The 13,321-nt window shown below is 41.1% G+C and overlaps 1 protein-coding gene across 3 annotated transcripts in view; it reads right to left on the bottom strand.

Annotated features, from left to right (window-relative positions):
* Window positions 1-13,321, bottom strand: part of setd2 (SET domain containing 2, histone lysine methyltransferase) — a 97,719-nt gene that overhangs the window by 43,611 nt on the left and 40,787 nt on the right. For all 3 annotated transcript variants that reach the window (XM_052022974.1, XM_052022975.1, XM_052022976.1), the window contains exons 3-5: window positions 11,441-11,456; window positions 3,285-8,011; window positions 887-1,015 (exon numbers count right to left, since the gene is read on the bottom strand). In XM_052022974.1, coding sequence (XP_051878934.1) covers window positions 887-1,015; window positions 3,285-8,011; window positions 11,441-11,456 — 4,872 coding nt within the window. The remainder of the gene's footprint in view (window positions 1-886; window positions 1,016-3,284; window positions 8,012-11,440; window positions 11,457-13,321) is intronic.

Below are 13,321 nucleotides of genomic sequence, written 5' to 3'. Positions count from 1 at the left end.
GACAAAACAACATTCATGGCTTACTTTTGGTGGGCCCTTCTGCACCTAATAAAATTCTTGATTTACTGTGACCTCACCTGGAGTGCTAATCTCCTCCACAGATGTAGGTCCGAATTAATGCAAGATTAGATCTTTGAAAAGACCAACCAATTAATCCAAAAGGCACCGGAGGAAGTCACTCCTGCAGTTTTCCACCTTAGCTTAGTTTCCACTGGGCATTTAATTGCTACACAAACCGGATGCAACTTAGGTCTACGAGGGCCAGGCATATTCAAGACTCTTGCTCTGGTATCTCGCGTGGCTCCTCCAGCACTTCATTTGCAAGAAAGATGGGCAAGAACAGACAATGCTTTTCTCAATATTGGCTTCACAGCTTGCCTCTCCTCAGCCTTATATCTTACATATGGATTGCATTATTATTAACTTTCTTTTCTTGTTGCTCTAAGTTTTCAATCTCAACATTCAAAACCGTTTGTGGTTCTATGCAGATACACGTTTTTCAAAACTAAGACTGTGTGGGTCATTACATCCCTTTGCTTATTCTTTAATAGCTTCCCAAACCCAACACCTGGAACATCCCAATCCTCAGGTTTTCTCTACCACATTTTCTGAATGTGATATCACAGTGTCCAACATCAAGGAACTTGAATCAGTCTTAGGATTCTCAAATGAACACAAAACATGTGGAAAGATGGATGCTTTGGAGCATTATAATATTCTCTGCATCGGGTGAGCAAGAGCCAACTACTGGTGCTTGTTTGCAATAAGCCGACTTTTTCACATTGACATTTGACTGTCTACCAAGAAGTGTCAGACTCTGTAAGGAGCTGGGCAAAAGAGTTCATTCTGGGCCTAGGTATTTTCTAATCATGAGAAAGACATTTACCATTCAATCATAAGTAACCGATTGAGGCAATCTTCACCACATGCCAGCTCTCCTCTTTCCCGATCCTCTCGTGACAGCACACATTCACACTGCATACGCTTGATATCTCGGTGAGACTTGCTTTTCTTCCTGTGAAAGATAAATCAATCCAATTAAGGTTTGGGAAAGGCAATAAATGACACAAACCTTGCTAGGCTACACAAGTATCTCATGACTTTTTGACACAAAGTACTTCAACAGAAAAAGGGGGTAAACAAATATTCACCGGGGCAAGAAATCTCCAAACTCGGTCCACATTGTTCTAGACTTCCCTATCATTTTAAGAACAATGATTACACTAATTCCTCAACCTTTGAACTCAAAGGATAACTTGACTGCAACTTTCCTTTCTAACTTCTCTTAAGGAAGTCTGAAGATACATAGCAACAATAGCAGCGAGTATGATGTTTGAGGCCACGGGAAGGGAAACTTACATCAATGAATGGTCTCAGGTTTTTTCAAAGACATTATGGTGACAACAGTGGTGAAAAATGGCTGGCCTTGATGGCAGACAGGGCAAGCCAAATATTGCAAATAAGAACTAAAATTACTGGAAATTTATTAGAATCAATCAGCATCCATGATAAGAAAACACATTATCGATCCTTGTCTTCACGTCATTAATGAATTGTTCTGAATTATTTCCAGCATTTCTATTTTTATTCCAAGATTATTTCCAGCATTTCTATTTTTATTCCAAGATTACAAGTCCCATCTCTATTAGCAACAGTTGCTCAATCTCCCCAAGCCTCGCCATTGGTAAAAACATTTTGAAGGTGTCTCCAACCATTATTTCTTTCCACAATACCTTCCAATTTTTGCTTCGTTTCCAATGACTACCGCTGTATTTAAACTTTTTCTCATCCCTTGCTCTCATTAAAAAAACTTCCCTTTCAGTTTGTGTAGATTGTGCTGAGAATTCTTTCAATTAGCCACCTCTCACCAAGTCTATTAAACTCCTTTCTTGTAACCTGCCTCTCCTCCAGCATCAGTCTCTCCTCTTCCCCCAGTTCACTTCTTCTCCGTCAGTCTCCCCTTTTTCCACATCTCCCTTTTGATGTATGTGCTTGCTCTTTGTGCAGCCATTTCTTGTCTGTATCTCTCTCATTTCTGCTCCACTTTTGTGTGAATAGTCTTTTCTTAAATAGCTCATCAGGAACCCGTAGTGGAAAAAAAAGACACTGGAGGAATTATTTAGTAGCTCTGGTAATTTTTAACTCTTTTCTAACTTAGGACCTCAATCAGAAAATGCAATACAGGTAGAAGTTGTTGAAAGTCCTAACTCAGTCATTTAGTCACACAAGGATAAGCAACATAAATCAAGTTGGAACAAAAAAAAGTGAACTGCTGTTCTAAATTACACAATGGAGAACAAACATGAGATATACTCATTGTTAGCCCTTGCTAAGTGGCAGCATTCAACCGTCAGTTATATGGTTGCAAGTTTAAGCTCCAGTCCAAAGAATTAAGCATCTAATCTAGGCTGACAATATCACGCAGTATTGAGGGATACAGAATTTACTCACACATTTCTCTGAATATCCTCAAATTCCTTCATTATTTAAACTACCTAAAACTTCTAAACTCAAAAAAATACAAATATCTGTAATCTGCCCCCTTTTTATTTCCTGGTACCATTTTGGTGAATCTCCACTGTACTCCTTCCTGAAGACTAATGTCTTGAGCGCAACGTTGAAAGCAGCAAAAACTGCTGGTAGTGTGAAGACTGGAAACAGAAAAGGGTCAAAATGGTCAAACTTTGTGTTTGTTTTTGAGAAGTGCAACCTTATCACTAATTGGTGGTGAAATTCACACAGTCGTACAACTTTATCCTTTATCTGCTGGAAGTCTGCCAGGCTCACCCAACCTGGTCTAAAGGTGACTCCAGACCCACCAATGCAGTTGACTTTCAACAGCCACTTCTGTAAAAAAAAAGCCAATAGGAATGGGCAATAAATGCAAGTATTACCAGTAATATCCACATCCCATTAATGAACTAACAAGTAAATTCTCATCTTCCTTTCAATTCTTTTGCCAATTGTCCTAAATGGGTTTCCTCCAAACACCACATTTCCCTTCAAAACCCTTCACAATTACGAACACTTTAATCAAATCTTTCCTTAAATCTCCTCTGCCTTAAAGTGAACAATTCCAGTTCCTCCATAAAACTGAAGTCTCTCAACCCTGACATTATTCTGGCAAATCTGTACCTTCTCTAAGCCCTCCAAAAAAAAAGTGCAAGGTCTAGAATTGAACACAATACTTAAGTGATTTAAGGTTTGGCATAACCTTCATATAACCCTTGGAAAAATTAAAGTTTAATTAAACAGTTAATCGCAATAATGCTCAAAAAGGTTACCTCTCTGTCAGGTACAAGTTTTCTTCAATTAATTCAAAGTAAGGTGGCATCATTCCCAATTTTGATTGCTCCTTCCACCACTGAGAGTTTTTGAATTCTTCCATTTTGCACACAAGAGTGACCCATTCTTTGGGTGGCATTGTGACCAATGGATCAGGCTCAGCATGGACTTGCTCGCAATACCGTGTGTCAGCATCACTTTCCAAATCAGTGTCTGCCTCCTCCACCTGTGGCTTCTGGGAGTCCCCTTGTTCATCGTCCGACTTCTTCTCTAGCTCTTTGACCCTTGACTCTTTATCTGCTGTAGAGTCGCTGGCCTTCAGTACCAGAGTGGTCCCCTTATTAGAATTGCTGGTTATTTCATGAGCCTGCAGAGAGCTCACACCTTTGGGAACAGATCGCGGGTCACGGTTGACTGTTTCCCAGTTGTCGTAGCTTGCAAAGTCATCGGTCATCGAATCGGGTTGTACCTGTCCTTGAACATCCGAGCCAGAAATGTCTTGACCCAACTGGTAGTTATTGTACGTGACTGATTTAGCACTTAGTCTGGGATCCCAACAACTGGCTCTGTTACCTTGCCAGTAATCACTCTTGTTGCCCAAATCTGCTTCCTCTGTTTGATAGCTATACTTCCGGTATAGCCCATAGCTGCTATCTGGCTGCTGACAACTGCTACTAGGTTTTTCTGGCTGAGAGAAGTCCCAGTCAAGGCTTTCCAAATACTCTGGGCTGTGAAAAGATCCCTGATCTTGGGCCTGCTGCTGAGGCCAAGGGGCAGCCTGTCTGCTGTCTGGCTTTTCTGCAAAGTTTTTCTCTTCCCCATGAAATGACTGAGCACTGTTCTGTTCTGCTGTCAGACTGTCCAAGTGGCTGCTAGGTGAATGCTGGTGCCTTTCTGCCATTCCATCTGAACCTGGTGATTCCACTGAGCCAGATTTCTCGATTGACAGAGGGAGCTGATTTTGGTCAATAGAAAACCTCTCGGGCTGACTGGTGCTATCTGCCTTGTCAGTCAACAACTGCTGCTTGCAGCTCTTGTGACTCTCACTAACAGGTGAAAACTGACTTGATGAAGCTTGTGGTTGGTGCTCTGATACTTTTGGGAAGGAAGAGTGGCTACCCTGAACTACTTCACCACCTTGACCAGGGTCACCAACCATTTCCTGGGGGATATTTCCAAGTTCAACACCATTTGGCTGAGGTACCTCACTGGGTTTCTCATCTGTTTCTCGCTTGCTGCCTTCAACACCTGAATGTTTCTTTTCTGGCTGATTTATTCTAGAAGATGATATAGAAGATGAAGGAGAAGACATTAGACTCTTCTCCTCCAAAGTCAGGGTAGAATTCTTTGGGACTATCACAACAGACTGCAAGCGGTTCCTGGGGACACTACCGTCATCAGAATCCGAGCTCGTTTCACTTTCTTCACTCTCCTGTTCACTACTGCTCTTAGCATCCTCTGAACAGTCTCCATTTTCAGAGCTCACACTGTTGTATTCGACCTTCATACAGCTACTGTCACAGTCAGACTTGGTTCTATAATCCAGTAAATTGTGTTCCACTTCATTTGAGCTTGTAAGGTCAGCAGGACTCAAAGTCAGTGGACCTTCTGTGACCACCTCCATTGTTAACTCTTCATCACTTCCTTCCTCATCTTCAGAAGCTTCCATTGACTGCTCTGGCTCCACTTTAACAGAACTATCTGGTTTGGCAATGAAAGAGGTTTCTTCATTATTTGATGATGGAATTTCAGTCTTCACTGCTGCAGACTCCTTAGCTTCAGAATTAAGGTGACTTGGCAAATCCATGTACAATCTAACTTTCTCAACTGAGTCCCAATTCTGGTTGCTAGGCATTGCATTCTGTTTAATTTTGCAACTGCTAAAGCTATTTGCATTGTGAAATAGTTTATCATTCTTCAGTTCAGACCCACCTCCTTCATTGGTGTGTTGTTCCTTCCGACTATCTACAGCCCTATTTTCTGTTGACTCTTTGCCCGTGAGCTTTACATCTCTCATGCAACTTTCAGGGTCAGCTGAAATGGTCATCATTTCATTTAAATTTGAGCGGGACACAGTCGTGAACTCACCCCATTTGGGATAGGCCAAAATCTGTTCCCTCTTGGTGTAGTGTGAAGTGTTGAATTCCTCCACTTTTTGGTAGGCCAAGTACTTAACCTCATCTGGGCTGGGATAAGATGAAGTTTTCAAGGTATTAGCTGTGAAATGAGGTGGGGACTGCAAGTCATTTGGTAAGTCATGAGATGAAACCATCAAACTAGCCTCACATTGAGATAAAACTTTATGTTCTTCATCTGATTCTGAACAAGATGAAACTTTTGCCAAAGGTCCATCTAATTTAGAACCAGGTGAAGAATTAGCTATTTCAGAGGGTCTGGAGAGGCAGCATGTCCTTGATAAATCTGATGTGGGATATGGTGAGGTGCTTACGTAACTGTTTGATTGGTGATCAAGTGACAAACAAATATCATCTGATCTAAAAACATTTTGTATCGTTCCAGAGTTGTGCAGTTTAGAAACCTCTCTCAATTCATCCTCTGACTCAGAGCATGAAGTCCTTCTTAATTCTCTGTCAGATGGAAAAACTGGTAAAGTCCTCATCTTATGGGATCTGGAACTCGAAACATTTATTCTTGACTTCCGATCCAATCTACTGTTTTCCCAAGGGTCTAATTCTGTTTCTGGTTCAGAAGAGTCTACTTTAGTTAATTTCATTTCAAAGCAAGGATATGACTTGGAGTGAGATGGGGTTACTATTGAGTTCTTATCTGACCTACTGTTAGTCCACGAATCCAGTTCTGCTTCCACAGGATCCATTTTAACTACTTCCATCTCACAAAAAGTATTTGATTTAGTACGAGATTGTGTCACCATTACATTCTTGTCTGATGTACTGTTAGCCCACGAATCCAATTCTGGTTCAAAGGAGTCCATTCTAGCTACCTCCATTTGATGACAATTAGTTGATTTAGAATTCTGTGGGGATATCCGTGAATTAATATCTGGCTTGAGATTTCTCCTAGAATCAGATTCTAATTCTGGGGAATCACCCTGAGTTGCTTCTATTCCACAATAAGTGGGTGTCTTGGAATGAGATGGAACTGTCTTTGAGTTACTGTCCAGCTTAGAACATTTCCTCAAGTCCATTTCTGGTCCTGGAGAGTTCTTCTTTAACGAAACCTCATGGCAAGAGATTACAGATTTGGAATGAGATAAAGTCATCCTCGAATGACCATCAGATTTGGAGATTTTCCCGCAATCTAATTCTAGATCAGACAAGTTAGTTCTGGCTGCCTCAGGTTTATGACAGGAAGTTGATGATTTTGAATGACAAGAAGATATTTTTGAATGACAGTCAGATTTGGACAATTTTCTAGAATCTAGACCTACTTCAGACGAATTAATTTTAGAGCTTTCTGATTCAAAACAAGAAGCTGGTATCCTGGATATTTTATCTGATTTAGAATGAGATTTAGTCCTTCTGGTTTCTCTTTCTGATTCAGAGCAGGATGAAGTTGCTCTCAGATCTCTATCTGACCGTGACTGGTATTTCCTTAAATCTCTATAGGATTTAGAACGCAATGAAGTCCTTCTTAAGTCATTTGACCTAGGATGATATCTCCTAGAATCTTCTTCAGAATCAGAACAAGAAGAAGCATCTCTTAAGTCAGCACAAGGTTTACTACGGGAAGATTTGCTCCTTTCTGAGTAAGGAGAACTTCTACGATATCTGTCTTTATCAGAATAATAAGAGCTCCTTGACCAGTCTGACTTTGAGTATGAAGAAGGTGCCCTTGGATCTCTATCAGAACGAGATCGAGATGAACTGAGTCTTTCCTCCCTTCCATACTTTGAGTGGGATGAAGTCCTCCTTGTATCTCGATCAGATTTAGAACGACCACTGCTCCTTCTATCTCGTTCAGATTTGGAATGGGAAGAAACCTTTTCCACCTCATCGGTTCTGGAAGCTGTTGGATGTTTCTTAACTTCTCGAATGGATTCAACATTTTTCGTGTCATGCGACTTCAAACTAGGTGATTTCCTTACTAAGTCCATCTCTGACTCAGAGTCAGCCGATAGCGCTTGCACAACTTCTTCTGCCCGAGTAAGTTTCCTAAGCTCATCATTTTCAGAAGACGAGGAGACATTCTTGAACTCTTCTATGTTATCACCTTTCCCAACATGGGACGTACCAAGATTCTGATTTGACGGTTTCATTTCAACAGCCACCTTTATCACAGTTTCAGTTCCTCCTGCAGAAAGTTTCTTGATGGCTACATCCACAGGTTCCTCCACTGATGAGCTACACTGTTCCCTGTCTGACAAACTCAGAGGTTTGGCTGCATCGTTCAGATGCTTCTTCTTGAAGTGCACCTTGCTCCACTCAACCTTTGATTTGGGAGGTGGCGATTTTGCTGCCTCTGGAGCATCGGCTGTATCTGAATCACTTTTATTCTCCTGGCTCCCTTTCACGGGAATCAGTGGCAATGCTGGAGGTGGAGTCTTGACCTCGTCTAGCTCAGACCCAATGGCACTTTGGAACCTGTTCCGCAAGGTCTTTGTTACATTGAAGGTAAAAGACACTTTCTGACGTCCCTGGTCCTCAAGGTTGACCTTTGCCTTGGTGCCCTTCGGTAGAAAGCGACTACAGCCTTTTGACGCTTGACCCTTGAGAAAATTCAATACTGATGGATTCTCTGCTTTGACCTGCAACAGTATTGGGATACTTTAGGTACGGTTCTGCAAAGTCACATTCATTTCATTACAATTAAATCTCAAAGAAATGCCAATCAGAGCAACAATTCTTATCTCACAATTAAAAAACCTGGGAATTGAAGTAGACTATGTAAGTATGTTCTGCCATAACCACCATAAACTTCATAAATCTTAAAACTTGGTTATCAGAAATCTATCAATATGAAACTTCAAAGTAACAATTGATCAAAGATATATTGTCACCTGTGGTAGAATGTTTTCAATTTCTATCACCCTCTGTGAGGAGAAGCATTGCCTCAATTGGCCCCAAAAAAGTTTGGCTCTAATCCATGGGATATGCCCCTAATCATAAACTCCCAAATTAGTTCCTCTCTAACCACCCTACCAGCTCTCTGTAATGGCCTGAAAACTTTGGAAGGCTTGGGGATGACCTGATTCAAATTTCAGGAAGACAACCATAGTTTGTCACAATTCTTGGGAGTCCAGGTTTCATTCAGGTAAATCTGGCATATGTGCATTTCACCTGAATGCACTTACAACAGAATGTAAAGTTCAGAATATTATGAAGAATGGGAATAAGGAAAAGAAAGGAGGTGTTACATTGGTGTTCTTGTTTAAAAACAACAAGAAAGGGTTGAACTAATGAGCACCAGCAACCAGAGTACTTTAGGATAGAGGGGGGGAAAGCTTTAAAGCTTGCTCTAAATTTCAATCCAGAGCAAAAAGTGCTGGAGTTACTACCTTAAAACTAGATTTTTAACTACAGTAAATCATTCTTCAAAAAAGCCAGCTGAAAATCTTACTCATTTAGTAAATATAATTATAACAGATGTGCCAATGCAGAAGATATGCTGGGGCATGTGGAAACCATGGATCGATCAGCAGCAACTACATCTGCACTAGGTGTCTGTAGCTCAAGGAACTTTTGCTCAGTTTCAGGTGAGGAAAAAATTAAAAATTCAAGGGAAAAGGACAAAGTATTGGGGGTGGGGGATAGCAATAAAAATATTGATAAGAGTGTGACAGTAAAGGAACAGGGAGTAAGTGTGCAACAATAGGTTCAAAATGGGAATATTCCAGGGTACATGACACTTTGGAAGGATAGACTGAAAGGAAATGGTTCCGGTATAGCGATGTTAATAAAAGATGAAGTCCATATAATAGTGAGAAATTACCTTGGATTAAGAAGATCAAACCACAGGATTGGTTTGGATGGAGTTATAAAAAACAGCAAGAGAAAGAAGTTACTGGTGGGAATAGTCTAAAGGCCCTCTAACAGCAGACACTGTAGGATAAAGTGTTAATCAAATAATAATGAGATGTGGAAAAAAAAGGTTCTCCTTTAATTATGGGCAGCTTTTCTCTTCATGTTGATCAGATAATTCTAATGTATTTGCATTCAATTTTTGGGACTAGGGTGTTGCTGGCAAGACCAGCATTAGTTGCCCATACCTAATTGCCCTTGAGGTGTTGGTGGTGGTGAGCGCAATAGTCAGACTGGTGATGGCACTCTCACAACACTTTGTGGGTGGGGAGTTCAAGAAGTTAGGCACAGTGATACATTTCCAACTCAGGATGATATGCGACTTGGAGGGGAATCTGCAGGTGGTGGCATTCCCATCCACCTGCTGCTCGTGCTCTTCTTGGAGATAAAGTTTTCTGATTTGGGAAGTGCTGTTAGAATAGCTTAGACAAGTAGTGCATTTTGTTGATGGAAACTGACTTATGTACAGCCCGTTCATATTATCTCGCATTTGAGAGATGGCAGCATGGATTTGCCAGATGCTGCACAGTTGCAGACATCTTATGCCATGTAGGAACTCAGCTCGCAGCCTCATTTCTGATTTGCGAACTGTCCAGGTTACGAACAGTTCACAGAAATGGAACCTTGCTGTACCTGGGTAGAACCTGTAGCTAATTAGCCAGATTGGATTTGTCCTGCTTTTTGTGAATAGGACATACCTAGCCAATTCTTCCACAGGGTCAGGGAGATGCCAGTGCTGTAACCATACTGGAACAGCTTGGTTAGAAAGGTTGCTAGTTCTGGAGAACAAGTCTTCAATATTATAACTGAACGTTGTCTGGTCAAACAGCTTTACTGTATCCAATGTTGTTATCGGTTTCTTGATATCATGTCAAGGGAATTAAACTGGCTTCCATAAAAATAGGGGATTTCCAAAGGAGGCTGAGATGGGTCATCCACTCAGGGCACTTGGCTAATCCTGGCTGTGGATACTTCAGTTTTATCTTTGGGATATACATTCTGGACCCTCCCAACGTCGAGGATCAAGATGTTCTCAGAGACTTCTGCTGTTAACAGTTTTTCCAGCCATCACCATCTATGATTAGCCACGTTAGACTACACAGCTTTGATCTGATCCTTCTGTCTAAGATCCATCTGTTGTATGTTGTTTAGCTTGACAAGATTTCTCACACTGGCCACTCTTCCACAGCTTCTCCCTGAACTATGGGTTCCCCTCTATCATAGTTGACAGAATCCATGACTGCATCTCATCTATTTCCCACACGTGCTCTCACCTCCTTTCTTCCTGGAGGAAGCAAGGACAAAGTTCCCCTTTCCTCACTTTACACCTACCAGCCTCTGCACTCAATGCATATTCCCTGCAATTTCCACCTCCTTCAATAAGATTCTAGCACCATACACATCTTTCCTTTCCTTTGCAGTATTCCGAAGGGACTGTTCCCTTTGTGGCTGCCTGCTATTCTCTGTTATCTTCACTTCTCACAATAGAAGATGCAATATCTGTCCCTTTACCTCTTCCTTCCCACCCTCCAGGAAGTCTCATAGTCTTTCCAGGTGAAGCATATATTCTTTTGTGCTTCTAATCACAATGTGGTCTCTTCTGTATTGGACAAATCAAATGCAGATTGCATGACTGCTTTGTGGAGCACCTGCGGTTAGTCCACAGGGGTGACCCTGAGCTTCCTACTGCCCTCCACTTTAATCCTCCATCTCACTTCTACTCCTACTCCACTCTGTCTGCGGCCTCCTATACTGGAGTAACAAGGCCCTGCATGAGCTTGAGGAGCACCTCAACCCTCATCTGAGTACCTTCCAAACTCAATACTGATTTATACAACTTCAAGTAACTTGCTTCCTCTGTAACAGAACTGGCCAGTTCACTGTAGGTCATCCGAGAGGGTGAAACTCAGGAATTATCAATGGGAAATTAGGAAATGGCAGAGACTTTGAACAAACATTACATAATTGGTTTATTGCAGCAGACATTAAAAGTATTCCAATAATAATAGAACATCAAGGACAAGAGGAAGGGAGGAACTTAAAAAGTAGTAGGCAAACTAAAGGCTGACAAATTGCTTGGATTAAAATAGACGGATTCCTCCCACAATTCCCGCTGAACAATTAAGTTACAATTAATTGAACATTTAAATCCTTACTGCATTCTCGTCTTCTCTGTTGCCGATGATGAGGCAAGCCATGAAAGAAAAGAATAAAAGCACAAGGTTAGAAACTTATTCCAATACAAAACAAGGAATACAAAATACAGAGGGATAATTTCATTATGATACACAGATTACTCTGTACATTTTCCTGAAGGTGTGCACTTTCCCATTGTGTACCACAGAAATAAAGTATTTCCTGGTAGCACTGAGGTATGGTAATGTAGTAGTATTTTGGTAATAGACCCACATAATTCACTATTATTCTTTAGGGAAGGAAACCCTTCCTGCCTTTCCTGGTTGGACCAATATTTGACTCCAGTTCACAACAATGTCTTTTCTTAATTGACTTGAGGAGTGGCCGAGCAAGTTACTAGGTAGCCAGCAAATCATAAAGAATACCTGTCACTACCTTAACAGGACAACTCAGGAAGGACAATAAATGCCAAACTTTGCACACTTCAGGGATTTATAAAAACAGAAATCAATTAAACTGGCTTTTTTTAAAATCAAACTCACACAGCAATATTGGGTAACACACCCATGGTGAGCAGCATATATAATCCCTGATCCTTTCTTCTCCAATCTTCCACACAGATGCAATTTTCACCCAGGCATAACAGGATAGCAGTTGGAAGCAAGAATCCTGGCTTCCTCCTTCATGGTATTTTACTCCAATTTACCAACAGATGTCACTGAAGTGATGGTGATTCCATGATTCAAATTTCAGTGAATTGCTAAAAGAGCATAAGACTGAGAGCTCTTACATGCTTTGGCTGCACTCTGGGGCTTTTGCCCAAGTCATCATGCCCTACGTGGAAATCTAGATACAAACAAGAAATTTCACTGAGGAAGAAGGCATCAAGGCAGAGCCCGAGATCCTCTTTTCAACTGACATCTAATCTTCAAAGTTCCAATCCCACTCCAGAGACTGAAGCACGTAATTCAGTCTTCACATAGCAGTACAGAGATGGTGCTATCAATGTCATCTTTCAGGTAAAATACTAATCCAATATCTTCCACTCAGCTCCCTCTAGATCATTACCCTCCAATGAACATCAGTCCAGGTCTCCCAGACAGTCACTGACTTCTGGTGATCTCGTCTCCATAGGACTTTAAGCTTTACTGCCTCCAACCACACAAACAAGCCAACTCCTCCTGAAAATCCACAACCAAAACTGTCATGGTTCTTTTTGTCCCATGGAACTTATTTCTTCCTGCCTTGACTTTTCTTTTTCTCCTTTTCCAGTCAATTCTCTCTTACTTCTACATGATCTTTCTTGCCCTCCAGTTTCCTGGTCTCAGCTGGTTCACTTTCACACTGGATGTCCAATTCCTCAACACCATCATCCCACACCACGATTGTCTCGTGATCTTTTAATTCCAAATATACAAATTAGGAGCAGGTGGAGGACATTAGGCCCCTTGAATCTTCTCTACCACTTAATAAGTTCAAGGCTGACCTGACTGCAAGGCCAGCATGTCCAACCTTTCCTCAAGTCAGCTCATGCCATTCCAGTCATGTTTAATAAACTTTCTCTGAATGGTTTCCAATGCATTAAATAAGGAGACCAATATCTGAGAATACTGCAAACATGGTCTCACCAGTGCCCTATATAACTGAAGGATGCCCTCATTTTTTTTTGTTTTCAATTCCACTAGCAATAAACAATAACATTCTGTTAGCTTATCTAATTAATTGCAGCATTTGTACTTCAGCCTTTTGCAGAGATCCCTGCATTTTGAGAACTTTGCAACCTCTCGCCAATACTTTATTTTTGTAAAAAAAAAACATTTTTCCTGACAAACGAACAATTTCTCACATTACTCTTTCCGTTTCCTGTTAAATAGCCAATCTTCTATCCACACCAGTATGTT

Source organism: Pristis pectinata, chromosome 9, assembly GCF_009764475.1.
Source record: "Pristis pectinata isolate sPriPec2 chromosome 9, sPriPec2.1.pri, whole genome shotgun sequence".
NCBI lineage: Eukaryota > Metazoa > Chordata > Chondrichthyes > Rhinopristiformes > Pristidae > Pristis > Pristis pectinata.
This window is presented reverse-complemented; position numbering and strand designations above follow the sequence as displayed.